Raw genomic sequence first — 21,871 nt, forward strand, 5'->3', positions numbered from 1 at the left:
AGGTGATTGCCTTAACTTAAAGTTGCTGTAAATCACATGGGGACAAGCTGATGCTTGGATATCTTTTTTGTTCCTTGCTCAAACATGAACTAAATCATCGCTTTCCCATCCTTCCTGCTGAAGGAAGTGAAGCTTGACCTCTGCTGCAGATCCAGTCCAAGGTCTCTAAATGCTCAGTGCTCCAAAAGTCTTTATTCTAATTGCATCCTTTGAAAGGTGCGTTGCACGGTGAATAGACACTGGTGAGAACATCAGTGTTGGGGAATAATCACACTTCATTCTGAGCATGTGGTTGCATTCAAACACACCTATAGTTCCATCTGAAACTATATTCTTTCAGACATAGGAAAGGTCATTTCAAGGATAGTATTTCTTCCTGAGATTAATTCACCAACATGGTCTTTAAAAGCAGATTTCTTTTATATCTTTCATATCAATCAGGAAAAATATGCATTTGTTAAAGCACATCATCCCTCAAACCATAGCAGCATGATAGCACTCCTTGATGTTGTGCTCTTTGTCATGTTTTAGAGGTGTGATGGTTATCTGAGCACTTCCACCTCTGCTGATAAAGGATTATCTCCTGAAAAGATTATACATAGTGGGTCTGGATTTATGTGCAACCACATAAAACATTACTCATAAGCTGTCCAGCATGAAGAATGCAAAATAATAGCTCTGATCTTTGAACACACATGAGGAGCAGAAGTAGTGAAATGGATTGGCATTCATGGGACTGTTCACACCCCAGAAAAGGTCTCCAGCTGCCACTAACAGTGTTGTTTGGAGAAAACCCAGATGAGCCAAACAGTAATCCGAGTTCCTAGACCAGTAAGCAAGATTTGGAAGAAGCCTAAGGAAGGTGGTTCAGATGAGATCTAGTTCAGAAGATTTTGATTTAAATGTAAAGACAGCAACTTAAAGAGAATATTTAAAATAAGGAGGCAGGGAGCCCTTGAACACCTAACTTTTTCCATTGTGGTTTTTTTCCAGTCAGAGACCAGGCATATTGAAATCAGGATGAGTGAAATGAAATCTCTACAACAGAGCCCTCGCTCAGGCTCGAGACTAGCAAAACCACAACTTCTGTTAGCTTGTCTTCAGGTCCCAATAGACTTTAATTCATTCAACTTTTGGCAATGAAGTTTTGAGTAAGACACAGTGCCATATATGCAACCCCTGTGTCTGTTTTCATGGGCGTGAAATCAGATTCCAGCAACAACAGGCTCTGACCAATTAGCAACAGCAAATTCTTCCCCTTCCCCCAAACTACAAAACTGTCATTATTGATGCCATTAAAGAAATGTAAAATTGGAAGTCACCATGTAAGGATGACCAGCTACTACAGGGACTAGCGGATACTATCTGAAATTTAAGCCATATTTAATACTTTAATAAAGAATTGAGGATGACTCACTATCTCAGAGCCCTCCTCCAAATATGTGTGTCCTCTATCTAATGTATCTTTAAGAGGTCTGGATTTTAAGATAACAAAAACTGACTCTGGGGCATTCTCTACATGCTTCACCTCAAAATAATTAATTAGAAATGCTGGTGGCAAGAATCATAGAAGTCTTGGTAGGAAAGTACCTCTGGAGTTCTCTAGTCCTATCTCCAGCTTACAGCAGGACTATCACCAACAGAAGATCAGTCAGGGCTTTGCCCAGTTGAGTCTTGAAAATTTCCAGTGATGAAGATTCACAACTTCTCTGGGTAACCTGTTCCAGTGCTGCACCACCCGTCTAATGAAATGGTTTATCTTAATGGCCAGCTTGGACCTCCTGTGCTGCAGTCTGTAGCTCTCTCACCTTCCCCGAGTAATCTGCCAGTACCAAGAACAGTCTGGCTCCACCATCTTTGTAACCACCCTTCAAGTAGTTGTAGGCTGCTATTAAATCTCCCTTTACCCTCCTTTTTGCCAAACTAAACAATTTCAGCTCCTTAACCGCTCCTTATTTTATGTGGGCTCATGTGCTGACCTCTCAGTAGCCCTCCACTGGACCCTCCAGTTTCTCAACATCTTTGCTGAGCTCAGGGTCTCAAAACCAGGTACAGCTGTGGCTTCATCAATGTCAAGAAAATGTATGACTTCTCTAGATCTGCTGGTCACACTCCCTCTAGAGCTGCCCAGTATGCAGTTCACCTTATTTGTAAGGAAAACTTTCAATTGAGGGATAGTCAATTTGGCATCTACTGTAACACCCAGGTTCTTCTAGAAGGGTTGCTGGCCCCCATCCTGTACTGACACATGGGGCTACTCAATCCCAGGTGTGAAACTTTGCACTTCTCTTTGTGAAATTTGACAAGATTCCTGTTGGCCCAATTCTCAATTTTCTGAAGACCTCTTCAGACTGAAAGTTCAGCAAGCCACCCACCCTCCTGCCCAGATTAGTAGCATCTGCAAATTTGATATCTCATCATTCAGGTCATTGATTAAGAAATTGAACAGTATAGTCCTTGGTATGGATCCCTGGGTAATTTTGCTCATTACCAAACACTAACTGGGCACAGAATCATTGATTACTACTTCTTGAATGCTCCTTCTTTGATTTTTAGTTCATTAAGAATTTACTTTTTAGGCAAGAAGGCCCTCTGCTGAATTTTACAGTCTTCCTACACAAGAAGATAGTTTGTTTCTGAGTGCTTAGTATGTTTTCCTTAAAAATTAGCCTGCCATAATGATGGCACCTTTCCACATTATGGCAGCTTCCCAGCTGAATCTGTCCAGCAATATCCTACACAAACAGAAGTCTGCTCTCCTGAAGATCAGAGTCCAAACTCCACTGCTCACCATTCTAGCCTTCCTCCAGCTTTTAAGCAATTCATTGGTCTAAGCAATTTTAAAAAGCCAGTTTTTAAAAGAACTTGAGCTTAAGAATAGGCTAAATTCTTCAGTATTGAAGTCACCAGCCAAATAAGTATTGGGTCCCAAAATCCAGAAACTTTGACCAAGTTCCAAGCCAGATATGGATGCAATTTCACAAATTCATCTATTTCATGAAATATTTCTCCACTTTCAGCTAACTGAAATTTCCAAACCTACACTGAATGAAGCCTACTGCAAATCCATGACACCCTGCCTCTAAGCCTTTGAGCCAGAACAACTTTCACACAGACCTGCCCTGTCTCCTGGTAAGTTCCAAGAAATAGGCTGTGAATAAACTGCAGCTCATCTGAATTGTTCAGACAGGTCACACACTGCTGCTTTTTGCCAAGCGCTCTATGTTCCTTCTCTTATCACCTATGTAACTGCCATGTAAATGAGGCCCATACATGAATATCACAGGAGATAGTCTGATCAAGTGCCAGAAGCACAGCCACAACTGTTCACGTGCCAGACGGAAACACAAACTACAGCTCTAGAATTCCTCCATGAAAGATTACATTCCTTGCTCTCCGGAAATTAATTTTAAAGAAATTGCAGTTTCAAATGATTTTTAAATGGCACTGCAACTATCTCAATTAACGCTGTAGACTTTAAATGATCCCTTCTTTCCCATGTAAGTCATGTGATACAGAAACTCAGAGTGACTCACACCACAGTGTGATATGCTAATACAGTTTTAAAATATGGCCAAAATTTCTGCTAGTATAAAACCTACTACAGTTCTTCCTCTAAGAATAAATTCTTTCCCTTGGAATCTGTTAGATGAATGTGATACACAAATATGGTCTTTATGCTACTCAAAGCAAGAATGGGGGGAGGAGAGATCATAATCCCATCTATCCACAAAACAATCATTTATACTACTGAAAAACCTTGAAGATTTATGCAAAAGGCCAATGTAATGGTGTTGGTTTTATAAATATATTCAACACATTTATGTGTCTTAGATTTGTACTTAAGACTACAAAAGACTGTGAAAACTATAGTTTTTAAGAGGGTGTATTTAGCCTATTGCAATAGCAAATGAGCCACAAAGCTTTCATCTGGGTGGGAACATCAAAAGAAATCTTAAAGGAGCAAGGAACTGACTTTACTGCCTTCCTTCGTTATATACCGATTTAACAAAATACTGGAGATGCAACAGTTATGGGAACAAGGGGGAGCATGGTTGAAGGTAGGCATGGCTAACACCAAACCCATTTGGGTTGTTGCAAAGGTCTAACCTAGTCCTGACACAGATATTAAAAAATATGTGAGACATGAAACAGTCTTGAAACAGCAGCTATGAGTCCTTTCTTTGTGTTAACAGGTGGAGCCACAGTGTTTTGAATGGCTTTATGCTTTGACTGGATAGGATAGGATAGGATAGGATAGGATAGGATAGGATAGGATAGGATAGGATAGGAAATAGAATAGGATAGGAAATAGAATAGCATAGCATAGCATAGCATAGCATAGCATAGCATAGCATAGCATAGCATAGCATAGTTGTCTATACAAACAACAGCCTGGAGATACTCTAAATGTAACACATGCCACATGGGAGGAGAACGCATATTGAATGCAAGGAGACTTGCACCAAAGATGACTTGCACCTTCATGAGACAGGAGCTTTGTTCCCAACAACAGAAAAGTCAAGGCATGCAAGGGCTTTGCTATAGATATTGAAAACATTATCTGTGGGGAGTAATCAGTTAGTTTTTTTTTAAAAATGTCTTCAGATAGGTATGTCTTGTATCTGAGAGAAACACAGGAGAACTAAATATGGCAGTTGGTTTTGTCATTTCATCAGGCTGCAAAAACCACTTTATTTGGATGCTCCTGCAGTGTACTAGTTTCTCAGGAAGCGGCTGTTCTCATTTAAACTAAGAAGCTACAAGGCCATCGACAGACACCCTGTTATTGATCCAGCTGTACCAAAAAAAGAGGTCACTAAATTCTTCACCACTATTGGCAGTCCCTTACCATCACCTCTCTGCCTCAGGCAATCACCCCGTTGAGGTCACAGTTCAGGCACCATAATTAGTTTCAGGTAAAAGTGAAGTTAACCTGAGCCTGATTCTGCCTGAAAGATGACGTCAGGCCGTATGAACCAGAGCCAGCAGAGCGAAGAAGTATTTCCATTGATCAAGCAGGGGCCATTATCTCTTTCATCACAAGACACATATCCAGAGGAGAACTTCTGTCAAAGCCCAGGAACTGGTGCTGTGATCTGAGGCCAGCAGAGAGGCCTCTCTCTGGCTACATCTCTTTAATTGCAGACTTCTCCCTTTCATTCAGCCTTGTACAGTGCAGCCCAACAGGAGACTCAGGCTTTTGTGGAAAAAAATTGTAATAGCAGCTTTCTACTACATTCTGCAGGTTGCAGCAGGAAACCCTGCAAACTTCTTAATTAACGAAAACAGGACTAACAGAGCATTAATTATACCCCAAAACCTTTCTGCAGAGCTTCTGGCAACAACCGTCTTCATTCCATGTCATATGTCTAACTGACGCTTCCTTTCATTCCTAGCTGTGCTCTAAAACCTTGCTCAGGTCTGCATATGTTACGTGTTGGTCAATACAGTTTTCCAGAACTTCCCAGTGACATCTGTCAATCAATTCCAACCCAACAGTCAATGAGCTGAGACTAAGATAAGACGAGTAATGCTGCAGAATTTAACAACAGGTTTTGTTGGAGGGGTGTAAAGGCAGTCATGAGCAGTAAAAACAAATAGCAGGAATTCTTGTTTTTATCATAATATGTACAGAAAAAATACTTTTTATAGACAAAAAAAGCTTACTTTTACAGCTGCTTACTCAAATTACCTGATATATAGCAGAATGTCTTTTGACTTAGGCTTCCAGCCACACTCATAATCTTAATTTTGAAACTCCAGCTTAATTTTCATTTGTTGTAATGAACTCTTGAACAGAAAAGGCATTTGTTGAATGTACTTGACACTTCTGTGCTCTTTTGTGTTCTTTTTCCTATCTCTAAACACAGTTCTTGAACCTGATGACACATCTTTCCCCTGTATCTCCTAATTTATGATGCCTTACAATGTAAAGAACTTGTAATGTTTAACTGTTTACTGCTCAAAGTCCTTGTTATTAAATAGATTCTCCTTTTTTGTTACAACTCTTCCTTGTCTTTATAGAGTACCTCTCATTCAAAGAAAACTTCAACTATTTTATATCAGCTAGGATTCATAACACTCCCAGAAGTTCAGTGTTATGAACATTTTACAAGGAATCAGCTGGAGCACTATGAGACAAGATAATTTGCCACAAGATCATACAGCAAGCTGTCTCAGAGCTAAGAAAGAATCTAAGCCTCCTAATTTACCAGATCTGGGTTCAGGACTTTTCTAAGTCTCATTAGCTGCTACTGTTGGGCTTTTCACCCTCTTCTACACCATAGGACACGTCTGCTTCCTAGTATCATCTAGCAGTTATAATTATCTTGTTTGCACAGAGGTCGAAGACATCACTGATGCTCTTGATCTCTCCTCCCTTCTTGTGACATATCACTTGGGTCTTGGTCTTCCACAACAGATCTGAAGTTTGTTACAGAGTACTAGGAAGTAGTACTTGCTAGGCCTTTGCAGGCCCCCACAGACACTGGGTATGAAGTACAGGCATTTCCTAAATTTGGTATCTGCTGAATGGTTTCCCATGATTTCAGGGAACTCCATGGTTAAGGTGGTTCCTTCCAGTTTTATGTTCCTATAAGCCTTACCTCCATAGCCCCTAGACAAAGCTCCTCCTCTAAAATCCTAATTCATGTAGGCATTCTGTTAAGTCCACACCCCCCCCCTTACTACAGTCTTAACATTAAATATATTCTAAAGTCCCACTAGTTTCTATGTGATTTGAGTTTGCATTATAGAAAAAAAATTTACTTGAGTCTGTCCTGAACTGGCCAGATATTTTGAACAGGAGCCAAAGCTCTTTTTATAAAATGAATACCCTTTTTTACATTATGTATAGCAGCTTTTTCCATCCTGTTCTGCCCATGAAATGAGCCAATGCAACTTGCAAAATCTACAATTAATTAATATGGAAATGTAAGACTAAGATGTTATGCTCAGGAAGTATATGCTCTTCATTCTTACGTGTTTTCACTACATTTTCACCGCATTTGAATTTCTTTCCAAACGATCAAACATTATCATCTACTCTGAGGCCATAATCTACTACAGTTGTTCTAAGACTTTGATTGGTATCGCCTATTTATCTCACTTGGGCTGGTATGCCTTCTCCTCTGCTGTAAATAAGACGACTGTATCATCACTATTGTGAAAGACCTGCTGAGCCATGATCACTGCTGTTCCAAATCACATTCACTTCTGCATCTTTTACTGAAATGCACACATTCAAATGCAGGCTTTCAAGACACTCTATTTATGAAATGGTCTATAATCCAAACTCTTCTTACATTAATCCTTCTTGACTTTTTCTTTTCAAGCCTCTTCTGTCATTTTTATAAGAAATTAACTGCATCTCTGTGGGGACAAGAGAGAACTTCCTCATCATCATTCAAAGCAGTGAAGCTGTGCAATAGGAAACCTGTGTTCCCAAATGATTTAACATTTTACTTTCTCCTTTGCCCTTCTTAATTCATTTCTATTACCTCTTCTTTCCTTTTCGTTCTATGTTTATCATACTTTCATTATCATATTCTGTTTTAAATTAGATAATAAAGCCTTTGCACAAGGGTTTTCTATGAATTTTTGCAACGCAGCACACGGATCCAGTTACTGATACAGTCTAGAAAACAGACTGCAGTTAAACCTGAAAATAATTTATTTTCATATGAATCACTGTAGGTATCATGTCTCTGATCTTCCTGAAGTTTGTGACTGTACCACTTCACTGTGCATTCACACAGATGCACTAAGCTAGAAAGGCAAGGGAGAAACTCAGTCTTCATTTTGAAAGTGTTTTTCTGGTGCACTTTTTCCATAGAATTATAAATCACTATAACCAAAGCAAAGTGGCCATGGTGCATAACAGGAACAAGTGTATTGAGCTTCAATTCTGCAACAGATTACTGCTAGTACTGACAAGAGTCACCTGCATTATATGCAGGTTTTAAATGGGAAGGATTTCAATATATAAAGGGGGCTTATAAGAAAGATGGAGAGAAACTTTTTATCAAGGCCTGTAGTGACAGAAGGGCAACAGTTTTAAACTGAAAGAGACTGGATATAAGGAAGAAATTTTTTACGATGAGGGTGGTGAGACACTGGAGCAAGTTGCCCAGAGAAGTTGTGGATGCCCCATCCCTGGCAGTGTTCCAGGTCAGGTTGGACGGGGCTTTGAGCAACCTGATCTAGTGAAAGATGCCCCTGCCCAGGGCCGGGGGTTGGACTAGATGGTCTTTAAAAGTCCCTTCCCACCCAAACCATTCTGTGATTCTGTGATTCTATGAAATCAGGGTTACATTCAGGATTAAGAGCTGGGCTGGAAGCAAGTGATGAGTCAGGCTAATGCAGAAAATCAGAAAGGGTTGTCTGAATAGAGGACTCATTGCTGCCACTGTGGGTCATCAGGCTGGATTTCTACTTCAGTGAGTGTATAGGTCATTAAATCAGATTTAGGATTTGGCAGTGGGGTGACCGTAAGCCTATTTCAGAAGGCCTGCTAAGGTAAGTAGTTACATTTTGGTTTGGAGCAAGCAGAGGTCCATTGAATAAATTTTGAGTCAGGGTTAGAGCAAAGTTTAGTGTTCATAACGGCAAAAAAATTATCAAGCAAAAAAACCCCCTTAGATCCAGAGCAGGCTGCAGGGTTGCGCATTGTGTTATAATCTATACTGTACTAGAATCTCTCTCTGCTTAGAGTAGGTGAAGGTCACTGTGCTTTTGGCTATTGTTAGGATCACGGTGTTTGAACACAGGCTGGGAGAAGCTTTACAGAAGTTGTAACGTCTAGCCTTAGAAAGGACTCATGGATAACCTCCTGACTTTCTCTTACTGTGTAACATGACTCAGTTTGGTTGGTCCACAGCTTTCCCTACCATATAAAATTCCCATGACTTGACAGTGCTGTTCACCTACCCATTTACAACCTGGTTACGCACCACTATCGCACAGCTCCCCGCAGATGGTGGCTGCTGGTCAGGACCACCCTTCCTCCCGCGCCTCTCGAGGCACTGAACCGTGGGGCATGGATGACAGGAGCTTCAGCCTACGCTGGGACCCCATACATCGAATGCTAAAGGCAACATGTATTTACGTACGTTTGACAGCCTGAAATTGTTTGACGCTCCTGAACCGATCTTCAGTGCGTATCGATTCTGTACTTTCGAAAGCCTTTGGAAGCACTCGGGAGGAGGAGGAGGAGAGCACACCGCCGAGCCTGCTGCTCCGAGCCGCTGGGGCGGCAGCCGCAGGCAGGAAGGCACCGGCACAGCCTGGACACCCCGCACCAGCACCGGCGTGGAAGGCCGAGGCCGGAGCTCTCGGCCCCAGGCGCCCAGCCGCCCCGGGACAAGTGTCCTCATGCATTCACCGTGTACCTGAGGCAGTAACGGCAATGCTCGGGGAGGCTGTTGGGGCAGAGGCAGGTCACGGTGCGGGAGGCTCGAAGCCTCTTCACCAGGGGACAAAGCCCAGGGCCGCGGGCCGAGGCCCCTCCCGCCCCAGCGGGCGCGGCTCACGGCGCCGCCGCCGCCGCCTCTCGGCGCCCCCAGCCGGGGCCTCCGCCCGCGCCGGGCGGGATGCGGGGCGCTCGCAAGCGGCTGTGCTCCGCCTTGATCGTCGCTTACGGCCTCTTCTCCCTCTACGCGGCCTACACCGTCTTCCTCCGGCCCCGCCGCCCGGCCTCCCCCCGCCCGCCGCACCGGGACCGCCGCGGCCCGCGAGGTGAGAGAGGCGGTGGGGCCGCCGCCGTGCCGCAGGCGGGTCGGCCTGGCCGCGACCGGCGGAGCAGCCCGCGGGGACGGGGGGCGGCGGGTTTGGTGCGGGGCCGACGCGGTTCGGCAGCTCCTGCCTGCGCCAGAGAGGCCTCGGCGCCCCCGTTGTTGTCCCCGGCCCGGAAAGCGTGGGCCAGGCCGAGGGCAGCGCTTGGTCTCCCGGCGCCTCCGCTCGGGAGCGCCGCGGCGGGCGGGGCCCGGAGGCAGCCCCTCAGGGAGAGCGGGGCCGGGGCCTCGGCCCCCCCGCAGCCGCCGGGCCTGCGCTGGCGGCGGCCATTTCCCCGGTACGTTGTGAGGCTCCGGGCTGCGGGCCCGGCGGTGGCGGGGGGGGCGGTGTGCCCAGCCCGGGGCGGCGGGAGGGTTGTCAGGTCCTGCTTGAAATTCTGAATTCAAGAAAATCCGTCAGTTTTCTGAACTTGTACATCTTCTGTATGATTACATAAAAAATATGTAAATTAGGCTGTTGGGTTTCTTAGATCATGTTGCCTTGGGAAATGAAGAGTGGAATCCATGGGAAGCGGACGAGAAAAATGAACTGGTTGCTTCTCAGCAGAGATACGAAGCTAATCTTAAGATGATAAAAAATGCAAGATCTCACCTAGAACAAACCAGTCTTAGAGTACAGATTTGGGGCAAAGCAGCAATTGGTAAGAAGATGTAATCAATGTCTATTAATCACTTAGCCTTTCTGATATAGCACTTCTCTCTGCTTTTTTTTAAATGACTGAAATTTACATATATGATTAAATAATACGGATATCTCTACATGAAGGGCATTAAGGAAGTGGTAGCTGTTACTCAAAATTATGTTAATATCAATGTAAGAGTAGTTAGACCCCAGTTTCTTTGTATCAGTTCTTTTCAAGGCTGTTTTTCACATCCATCAAAGAAAATGGTTCACATGGCAGAGGAACACAGTTACTTTTTGAATCCAGTCTAGCTTACAATACAACGCAAGGACAGGCCTCTTACTTGGCTATAACAGAATATTTATTTTTGTCACATTTACACTTTGTGAGATAAAGCATTGTGAGAAATAAGGCATTTTCTGTACTGCAGTACTACTGCCACTGATGAACTTGGAAATCTTTCTGTTGTAGAAGACACCAAGTCTCTACATAAGCTGAGGGCCAAGGTCCTCTCAAGCTCTTTAACTACTGCTGAAGACATAGCATTGTTCTTATTTTAGCTTTTTTGAAAATGTAAAATTTCCAGCTCAGTTGAACTTTCATGTAGCATTGTAGAACACATTGACATATTACGTAGTGATGTGTTCTATCACAAAAATTTGATGTGTTTCACAAAAGCTTAAGAGAACTATGCTTGTCATTCAAATGCTGGTTAATATTTACTCATTTTTAAGTGGTAGGTGTACTGGAAAGAGATGCTAACATACGTGGTAGTGTGGTATATCTTCATGTACTGATACTTTGACAGCCAAAGAATCTTTTTAAATGCCCCAATGTGTGAAAAATTAATCTTAACTAATTCCCGATCATACGGAATTTGGGAAACAATGTCCATATTGTATAGGAAGCTCCAACATTTTTTTTTCCTCAAGTTCTTATGTTGTTATGCTTTTTCATTTCCCAGAAATACTTATTCTTTATATACTGGGAGTGTAGAGTAGGCAAGATCCGTCCATTCAAATTCTCAATCATATCTTCATTTATGTAGGTCTTTACCTTTGGCAACATATTTTTGGAGGGCACCTTCAGCCAGCTGATGTGACTGCACAATGGAGAGAAGGAAGCCAAAAAGCAGGAAAAACATATTTCAGGTACTAGCTGCATGATGTTGACTTCAGTTGTGTTAACTTTAACAAATGATGCATTGGAAAGTTAAAGAACATGGTAAGATGCACAGGTGTATTGTTTTGTCTATCTCAAGAGTTGCAGTTATTTTAAGAATTGTTGCAAATACTTTAAGTTTGTTACATTTTGATAACTGAGGAATATGCACACAACTTCTTATTCAAAATTATCAAAAGGAATGGTGATGTTTATTCATGGAAACACATACTTGATAAAACCAGCAAATTCTAGCCCAAACAGGTTGCTGTTAAAAAATAGAAAACTCAGGAGCAATTTCATCTGCTGTTTTATGAAGATTTGTGTATTTGAAAGAAATGTGGGAAGACTTAAAAATGCTGAGAGGGAAGGCAGCCGAGAGACCTCAGGAGGAGGGGAAATACAACGCTGAGAAAAGCCTAAGAACTCGGGTTTGGGGCTGACAGTTGACTTGAAAGAAGCTTCGGGTTGTGAGGCAAGAAGATGTCTCCTGTTATTTGGTTTCTGTTGTATTCAGGGAAAAGGGACTTCACTCATTCATTCATAAATAGGATTGTATCAAAACCATAATTTGTTTCTATTTATAACAAAAACAATCTGTGAGACCTAGCATCTGGTTAACTACTTGATTTGCAAAGCAAAATTTTATATGTAAAGGAATATGACACTTGAAGCATTGTTTGCTTTAAAAATGGATTTTGATCGGTGATCATGCATGTTTTAAAACTGTTGCCAAACGTTTTATATTATTTAGTGAATGATATAGAGCTTTTCTTTAAGGTCCTATTTAATAACATTTTTAAGGCCTTCTGTAAAGATACAGTGAAAGCTGAAGGATTTTTCATTTATTTGGCCAGTTTGCCAGTCTGCAGTAGTAGCTGTCCTACAACATGTAGTCACTTGCACCAGGATCCATCTGTTAAAAAAGTTTTCTTTAAAAGCATAAATAACACGCTTAAGCGAATTTAACTTCCGAAAAATGTGTTGCTTCAGAAAGGTGTTTTTTCCTCGAACAATAAGACAGGGGGTTCTAGTTGAAATTTGCTGATAATGTTTGAAGTAAATATGTGATTCTGTATTGAAAGGGGTTTTTTAAGTGATCACAGAAGTTTTTTATCACTGTGAATTGTTTATCAATGTATCTGACTGTGTACATGGTACAGGCCATAGAATCTTTTCAGTAATGCCTATATCATAAGTGATTAAAAAATGTTTTCTAGAAAGACACTAAGGCTTGATTTAAATATAGCAATTGTTAAAGAATCTGTCTGACATCTAAGGAAATAGACGAAATGACATACTCTTGAAAAAAAAAAAAGCTGTATTCCTTGTCTGCGAATACAGCCTGATCCTACAAGATTAGGGAATCAACTGTGAATGATGCTAGTGCATCTCAGTAGTCTCCTTGACAGAGCAGTAGAGCTTTCCATTCATGGATTTGGAGAAAGGATACAATACTTTCTTTGAATAGGGAGCAGTGCCTGTAGTGTTATCTTGCTGGGAAGAGACTTTTTTGTTTCCAGAATTAAAATCTCAGAAGCTATAGAAATCAATGACACTCTACCAGATAGATTGTCTTCTTGGTATGGACATGAGGATTTTTTTCAAGTCCTTGCTTTTCATGTTTATAATATGAAAATAATTTGCTTATGGTTATTTTCTCTCTGGTGTGCCTGTTTCAGATGAATAATAACCTCACATGGTTCCTTAGGGTAGGCATCTCTCAAAGAAAGGCTTCTATACTAGCATTTAAATATCTTCTTGTTATGTTTAGAGGAACCAGGGATAACAGAGCCTTTATTTTAACCAACTTGGATGCTAGATCCTATAAAAATACAAAGTTTAAGTTTGGTACCAACATAACAGAGGTTAAAATTTGACAGGCTAGTAGGAACTTGTGCAAAGTATAGAAAATGTGCAAATATAACTGTTACTTTAATGATTAGGATTGTGAAATGAAATAGTTGAAGTTCTACTTTTTTGTCAAATTGGAAATATTATTTTGTATTTTTTTGTGAGGAAGAATTAGTACATGATTTTGGCTGCTTGCTGGTTATAAGATTTTCTAGAATTGTTGACTTCTTTATTGCCTGGCTGAGGTGAATTATCTCCATTTGATTACTAGATGAGGCTAGAGGGAACTAGCTGAGGTGACATATTTGGAGAATATGTGCTGCTGTACAGTTTTTTGTGGTAAGTCTAATGATTGTTAAAACATAGAGCTCTTATGAATGTTTTTAAAGAATATCAAATCTAAAGACATGAAAATGCTAAAATGTCACTTGAACACAGTTGCAAGAATAAGCCCATTTCGTATATTTATGATGGAGAATACACATATTTAATATAGATTTTTATGGCTTCAAGTTTTTACCAAAGAAGTTGACTAAAGAATACTAAAATTACCAACTTCTACATGAAATGCAGGGACATTTATTTAAAAACACAGGTGGACAAGAAACTGCATAGCTGTGGATTTTAGTGACACATTGGCACATTCATACAAGAAGTAGGAGATCAAGGTTTAGCACTTTCCTTGGCCTGAAGCAATTCACATCCTTCTCTCCTGTCATCTAGGAGGATGTTGTAGAACAGAGAGTGCCAAACTTCTTACCTCTTACCATTAAGCAAGAGCATTCCTAAATTTCTGTTCCACTGAGAGTCACACCTTCTCTGTTTTACCATTCAGTGCTGCCTTCCCCCAGTCCCTGTTAGCACCAGTTGTTCAGCAGTTCTTCAGTCCCATTCTCTTGTCCTCCTTATGCGGATTGTAACCATCTTGATTCATGCCAGAATGAAAGCATATCGGTCAGCAAAGTTAACCAGCAAAGATTTCTTTACCTGCCAAAGGATTCTGCCAAGGATAGCTTGTGGCCAAGGATAGCTTAATAGCCTTTGGTGAAGCTTTTTGAAAATCCAAATACACTATGTCTACTGGATCCCCTTTATTTGTATTCTTATTGACACACTCATAGATCTCCATCAAATCTGATGAGACAGGATTACTCACTTCTGGCAGTGTTTATCCACATACGTGATCAGCGATCATACCTTTTGATAAGATCCAGTGATCTTACTATTTATTATAGACTGTTCCAGAGAGGGAAGTCATACTTCTCTGCTCCCGAGCCCTCTCAAGTTATTTTTGTAGATGGGAGTGACACTGGCAGACCCCTTCTCATCAGGCACAGTGTCACTTCATAATGACAGCTCCATACCTTTGCCAGCAGTTCTGCAATTTTCGTATTTGCGTTCCTTGAGAACTCAAGTGAGTGCCACCCAGGTCCAAATTCTCCATTTGATATACTACTTGTGGTATTTTACCTTGTATTTCTTGCTGAAGAGAATGAGTTAGGTGTGGGAATCTTCTCTGCTATGACTCTGTCATCCCTTTTTAAACCTTTTGTAAACTGTTGTCATCAAGTAGTCTCTCCAGTTCTGTAGTTGGCTTTTTGGTATATTTTTTTATATATTTTGGTTTTCATATATTTAAAGAACCTTTATCTATCAGCCAGAACGTCCTTTTACAAGGTGCTTTTCAAACTACTTTTTAGCCTTAATTTTCTGTTTGCATTTCGTCAGCAGTATTTTGTGAGCTTTGCTGTCGTCCTTGTTTGGGCAAGCTTTTCATTGTTTTCAGTGCTGACCTTTGCCCTTTGACAGCCTCCCTAGCTTTTCTATTAAGCCATAAGGGTTTGGGAAGGGGTTGTGTTGTTTCGTTTTTGGATTGAGGCACACAGCGTGCCTGGGCTTCTTACACAGTGTTTTTGAACAGCCTACAAGCTGCTTGCAAGCTTCTTGTTATTTGGGCTACTTCCTTCAGAGTTCTTTTCTTTATTGTCTCATTTTTAAGTAATTCCTTTATTGCATATCGAGTTATCTGTATGCATTTGGTATGTTCTCTCCTGCTGCAGTGTTAAACTTAATCATATTGCTATTACAGAGTAGCTGTCCAACTAACGCCTTTGGAATTAGGTCTGGAAGTCTGGAATAGTGTCTTCTTGTATGGGTTCTAAGACTAGTAAGGAAAAACAAGGACTTCATAGGAAGCAAGTCATTTATTGAGTCCAAAAATGTAATCTCCACATATCATCCTGATGAGGCATTGATCTAGCATACACGTGAGTAGTAAAAATCTCTTAGTACTACTCTCTTAATTTTGCAGCTTCTGTAATCTCCCTTACATTTCCCAATCCCTACTGTATTCAGACTGGGAGTTAATAGTACAACCTTAGCACTGTGTTTTTATTATTCACATATAGGATTTCCATAGTGTTTCTTTTTTCCCCACTGTAGTTTTATGCTGTTACATTTCATATTTTCCTATGCACAGGTCATTGCTTCCCCACCTGTACAGCCTGTTATTCCTGTAAAGTCGATAGCCTCACAGCACCGTGTCCGTAGAGAAAACCCTTTTTCCCCAGGTCTCTTTTTACAAGGTGATCATTGGATCAACTACATATCCCGTTCACTGTTTTAGGCATTCTGATGCTCAAGGTGTTCTCTCTCATGAATCCCAGTGATACTTTCTCATAGTCTGTTAAACTTTGAATTTAAGTCTTGACCTAACTTAGACTCATTCTATTAAAAGTCTTGATTCCAAATCATGAGTCTCATGAATCTTGGCTCCAAAATATGCCACTCCCACTGAGCCAGCAGCATGTCAGCTTAATTCAGGTTTAGAATATGCTTGCCTAAGGTCAGTCTGCTTCAGCTATCCTCACTGGATTAGTTTTTACAGCTTTTGCTGTGAATTTTCTTTCCTCATGAGGCACACTTGAACTGAAACTAGCTGTCAATCTCAGCACTTTGTGAGTTAAAACTCATGCTCATTCTAAATTAAGTTTAGCTGGTAGCTGAAAAACTGCAGTAATGCAGAAGACCCAGAAAACTGACATTTCATTGACTCCTGAAAAAAAAAATTGCTAGTTTTTTTTCCCTCCACTCTTTTCCAAGCTGTGTAATCACTAATCCTTTGAGTTCAGTCAGTAATCTGTTAACACAGCAGTTAACTGAAGAGCAGGAGCTGGCAAACACTGGTTTGCTTCATTGCAGTTCATAAATGGCCGTTGTCAGATACTTGTAAATGATCAGTGATATATAATGATTTTGCTACATGATTGAAATTCCTCTGTTAAATACATACATTGTGCAAGATCTAGAAATGCAATTTTCTACTTAAAATATTTCTGGTAACTGGCTTGTATCAAAGCCTCAAGTTTGACCTGGGTCACACAAGCAGCTTAAGTTTACATTTAGATATGTACCTCTTATGTTATAGATTCTACTCAGTATCAGAGGGTGCAGCCTTGTTTTGGTCTAATCTTAACTTAACCAAAATTACAGAGAAAAGTAGTATGCCAGACCAGCCAGTTATCCCTCATAATGATACCTGGTTTTGTATACTCTTACAGATTTTTGGGAGGGTCTCTGTCTTGTTCTAATACTGTATTCATTGGTTATTACTGGAATTAATAAAAAGTTTGACCTTTAGTGAACATCAAAGCACATCATTCTTTTAAAATTGATATCCACATTTTGATGTTTGAATATGGTAGTAGTTCTGGTTTATTGACAAAATACCTTATTTTCATTTACGTCTAAATCTCCTCCTTTTTCCTGAATAAAGTTGCAGCTTTATTCCTGTGTTATAGGTGTAGGTATTAACAACAGAAATGGTTACAGTTGCACAGTTACTTTGCAGTATATTGTATTTACTTTATTGTAGAAAAAAAATATCTCTGGAGTACAGACTGTGTAGTAAGGATGTTTAGAGGATTAATATGTCTTAAGGTTGTTTACTGTTTGTATTTTGGTTTTCACAGCTTCATTACTGGTCCATCTGTAGTTCCTGGCTACTTCTCAGTTGAAGCTGAAAACGTTGTGCTAGTTCTGAATGGAAGAGAAAAAGCAAAGATCACTTACGCCACTCAGTGGTTGCATTATGCACAAACGTTAATTCAGACTCACAAAATACAGCATGTCGCCGTTGTGCTGCTTGGAAATGAGCAGTGCAACAACGAATGGATTCAACCATACCTGAAAAGATATGGAGGATTTGTAAATCTACTCTTTGTTACATATGACTATGCGTTGGTAAATGAAGAAGATATTTTCCAGTGGCCTTTAGGAGTAGCTACGTAAGTGCTATAGACAGAAATTACAATTGAAACTTAATTGTTATGCATGAGGTATGGAAAATACATCTGAATGTTACTGCTGATACCCAAAACAATTATAGTAAGTAAATTGTAGAACATGATCCTATTAATGATTTTCTAAGTTGAGCATTGGAATCTTTGGAAATTGCATTTAGCAATAAAAATGACAACAGAGGAGAAGAATGCTAGAGTTTAGGGAGCTTTAAAAAAAATGAACCTGTGTCTGGTGGGGTTTTCTGTTTGTTTATTTTTTCTTCAGTAGATTTGCTCTTGCGATTTATCATAACTGCTGATGTAATATGGACCAGTGACATGGGAATTTAAAAGATATTTATGGAACAAAAGCGGTGGTACTTTTTTTAACCTCTGTTGTGGCTCTCAGAAGGAAATTGTATGCCTCACATTTGGATTTAGTATACTACAGTATCGCAGTAACGTGGTCTGGCTTAACTGCTTACTCGCAAAAATGTTTTTATTATACTTACTGCTCAAACTATTTATGTGGAGTAGATACAGGTTTGGTTCAATTAGATGTATGTTTTTCCAGCTTACTCCTTATTAACAGAGTTAATGGTGTTTTAGCTACTTACCATGGTAATGTAAGATGAAAATAATAGAGAACTACTTTCATATCTTGTGTTGAATTTTAATTCAATATCCTGTATTGAGCAAGTTGGCAAACTGTATGGAGTTTTTATGCATAGCTTGAACTTGCTCACAGTGTCATTGAAATACACTCAATTTGGATTCTTGATGGTGTCAGAGAATTTATGGCATTGGAAGTTCCTAAGTAAAAAGAAGTTGAGTTTTGAGATGCCAAGATTAAGGTGACAGGTAACAGAAAGTAACAACAGTTACAACAGTAAACTGGGGTGCAAAGCTGTGTGGAGAAAGATAGGTCAGGTATCAGAATGGGGTTTTGCAGCTCTTGCACACCAACAGTTGTAAAAATTGTGGTTAAAGGTATGCAAATGTGCCAGATTTTCCCAGTGAAGAGGGAAAGTAAAGATGTAGAATCCTGCAAAAATACTTGGCGTGAAAAAAAATGGTTTTCTGAAAGTAAATTAATATTAATCACGTAGAAGAAGTAGGAAAGGACTGTTCCATCAAAATTTAGGAAGGTGAAGAAAGTGAATATGTCTTCAGAGATCCATTAATAGCAATGATGAAATCATTGTGAAATAAAGTAGAGACTCCCCTTGAAACCAGTAAAGAATTGGGATCAGGCTATAGTTTTTCTTACAAAAAAAGAAACAACAGGGAATTAGAACAGTGATCCATCAAAAATAATAACATTAGAAGGAATATCTGTCTTAATTTGAGAATGCAAAGGAGCAGAAATTTTTTTAACATTCATCTGTTCCAGAAAAAATATTAACTTTATGTAATGAAAAAAGTTAGTGCCAGCCCTTCAGCTGAAGCAGTGTTTCACTAGCTGTCATTGTGACCAAAATAAGTGATGTAAGATTTGAGGAATCAGTCAAAAAAAGAAAAATTCCTGATGTGGTGAAAACATGTCTAAAAGGATAGCATACAGTTTACATTGGATCCCAAGACGTTGCATTGGTTTACTTGAGTCCAAAAAGACAAATTAAATAGCTTGTACAACAAGCTATTTAGTACCCAAAAGATTAGATTAATGAAGTCCACCCAGATCAAAGTGACATTTTCCTTTGAGAGGTTTCCAGTGGTATTTTCAGTTGATAAGCATGCCCAGAGATTAAGGTAGCTGAGACTTAAACTCCATAGTTACCATGAACCTGGCCATTTCAGTCAAAAGTAGTGGTTGCGTCAAGAACAGCTGCTTTTGAAAAACCATGTTTCTCAAGGACATTTTGTAACATGCACACATAATATCTCTGATGTTAAAAGAAGACATAAGTATTCTGGAGTGTATCTAAAGAGAGTGGTGGGGAAAAAGGGAATAAAGACCAACTTTTAGGACAGGACTTGCACTGGTTTGCTTGTGGGTCTGTGTGTGGTTATAGATCTGGATTGGCAACAAATAGGTGGTTTTAGTCTTAGAATCTGCTGCAGTAAAGATGAAAAAGTGCAAAATGTTTTTTCTTTGACATAAATCGTGTCATTATCTAATGTATACATTGTTTTTACAGCTACAGAAATTTTCCAGTTGTAGAACCCAGCTGGTCAATGCTACATGATCCAAGATCATATCTATGTAATTTCTTAGGAACAGTTTATAAGAACTCTTCTAGGGAAACCCTAATGGAAATTCTGAAGCAGGATGGGCTTGATAAACTTTGCTGGATTGCAGCCAGAGAACAGTAAGACTTTGATTTACTTTGTGAAAATATTCAGACTTTTTTGCCTAGTTCATTATAACCAATCCTTTCCCGAGTGTTAAAAAACAGTACAAATAGAAATAACCAATCATCATTAAAAGAGAGAATATTGCTGAGACTCTTTAATAGGTCTTCATAACATAATGGCCTTTCTGTTGCTGTATTTTACATAAAGCATATTTTTAAATACATAGAAATATCTCCTATGTATACTACATACAAAGACCATCTTTTTTGCTTGTATACATTTGATTATGGTGGGAGAAGAAATGTTTGTCTTGCACCTTGTGTGTATTAATGTCTTACTAGAAGAAAAAGACAGCTGTATTTTGTTGTGTTCCATATAAGAGAGTGGATTTAATCTGTAAGACATAATTTTTTTTCATTTCAAGTAGGTAGAACAGATCTTTTGATTAACAGGAATAGGGTTCTGATTGTATTTCTTAATTTTGCCAAGCAACACCTCTAAAATGTTTGATAGCAGGCACAGCAGTGCTTAGGAAGACCTCAGCTACCCTGATGAAGAATCTCAGGAGATGGAATGTATCTGGACATAAACTCTTATCTCATAGACGTTCTGAGGCACTTCAGGCAGATAGATTCAGGTTAATGGATTGCTTTACATCCTAACTTTTGAAGAGCAAACCTCTACTGATTTAAAGTACTTGAGGCCAAAAAAATTCATTAAAAAGTCCATCGAGTGTCTCCCTGTATGTCTATTTCTGAACTCTGTTGTGAAGTAAATTGACATATGCATCATGCACGACATGCAGAAGATTTAAAATGGCATTTCAGTTTGGCTCTTACACTTCTAAGTATTAATAATTTTCTAAAAGGACCATATCTAAAAACTGTTACAATCTATTTTTAACAGTGACATTTTCAATAAATTTTTAGAAGGCTCTTTAAGAATAGTTACGAGTAAAAGTAAAAGCCTACTGATTGTGTGTGTGATATAAAATTTTTACATTGACAGCATTTTCAGTTTTATAAATAATTGAAATTAAAGCATATCTATTTTTTCATTGCAGTGCCTGTGGGAAAAATGTTAATTTTCAACCCCTTTACTTTCCTAGGTGGCAGCCTCAAGAAACAAATGAAAGTTTCAAAAACTATCAAGATGCCTTGCTGCAGAGTGATTTGACATTGTGCCCAGTGGGAATAAATACAGAATGCTATAGAATTTATGAAGCTTGTTCATATGGATCTCTGCCTGTTATAGAAGATGTAATGACACCAGGTGATTGTGGAAATTCATCGATGTACCACAGTGCTCCATTACAATTATTAAAAACCATGGGGGCTCCATTTATCTTTATTAAAAACTGGAAAGAGCTTCCTGCTGTTCTAGAGAAAGAAAAAAAAATGAGCTTACAAGAAAAGACTCAAAGGAGAAAAAAGCTTATAGAATGGTATCGAAATTTCAAAGCATGGATGAGAGAGAAATTCATTAATACTTTGGAAAATGCATTTTTGCCCAGTGATAAAGGATAAATTGTCCCTTTTGAAAATCTAGAATAGACTGAAAGCTTAATTTCCATTAACCTTCCGAGGAAGCTTTTATACAAAAGAAATCTCACAGGGCAGATGCATTCCTTTTGAAGTCAACAGCGCTAGCTGGCCAAGAGCTACATTTGGCCCTCCATCCTTAACAACTTTCAGAGAGGTTGTTGACTTAGCAGGATGGTAGTCTGTAAGGATGACAACCATTTTATTACTCTTTTTAAAATTTCCATGTTGGTGTGTGACCTGATAAATTTTTTCTTAGGAGAGTATCTTTGAGCGTGTGAACTGGTTAAAATCCAACATAAGTACAACAGTTGTGTTTG

At 39.6% G+C, this 21,871-nt stretch overlaps 1 protein-coding gene across 2 annotated transcripts; it reads left to right on the forward strand.

Annotated features, from left to right (window-relative positions):
* The first annotated feature begins 9,482 nt into the window (after nt 1–9,482).
* Nucleotides 9,483–21,871, forward strand: RXYLT1 (ribitol xylosyltransferase 1). 2 transcript variants are annotated; one of them, XM_075494818.1, is made up of 6 exons: nt 9,483–9,738; nt 10,265–10,435; nt 11,466–11,568; nt 17,404–17,718; nt 19,854–20,024; nt 21,119–21,871. In XM_075494818.1, exons 1-6 carry the CDS (start codon nt 9,594–9,596, stop codon nt 21,534–21,536), a joined length of 1,323 nt encoding a protein of 440 aa, XP_075350933.1. In that variant the 5' UTR covers nt 9,483–9,593; the 3' UTR covers nt 21,537–21,871. The 2 variants fall into 2 exon arrangements, with proteins under 2 accessions (XP_075350933.1, XP_075350942.1); XM_075494827.1 differs by having other exon boundaries at nt 9,488–9,738; nt 21,074–21,871.

Source organism: Mycteria americana, chromosome 1 (genome assembly GCF_035582795.1).
Source record: "Mycteria americana isolate JAX WOST 10 ecotype Jacksonville Zoo and Gardens chromosome 1, USCA_MyAme_1.0, whole genome shotgun sequence".
NCBI classification, from domain to species: domain Eukaryota; kingdom Metazoa; phylum Chordata; class Aves; order Ciconiiformes; family Ciconiidae; genus Mycteria; species Mycteria americana.

Coding starts and splice junctions, on each gene's coding strand:
- RXYLT1 (XM_075494827.1), top strand. CDS start 9,594: ATGCGGGGCGCTCGCAAGCGGCTGTGCTCCGCCTTGATCGTCGCTTAC. Junction 9,739..10,264: donor GGACCGCCGCGGCCCGCGAG/GTGAGAGAGGCG, acceptor TGGGTTTCTTAG/ATCATGTTGCCTTGGGAAAT. Junction 11,569..17,403: donor GCAGGAAAAACATATTTCAG/GTACTAGCTGCA, acceptor TGGTTTTCACAG/CTTCATTACTGGTCCATCTG.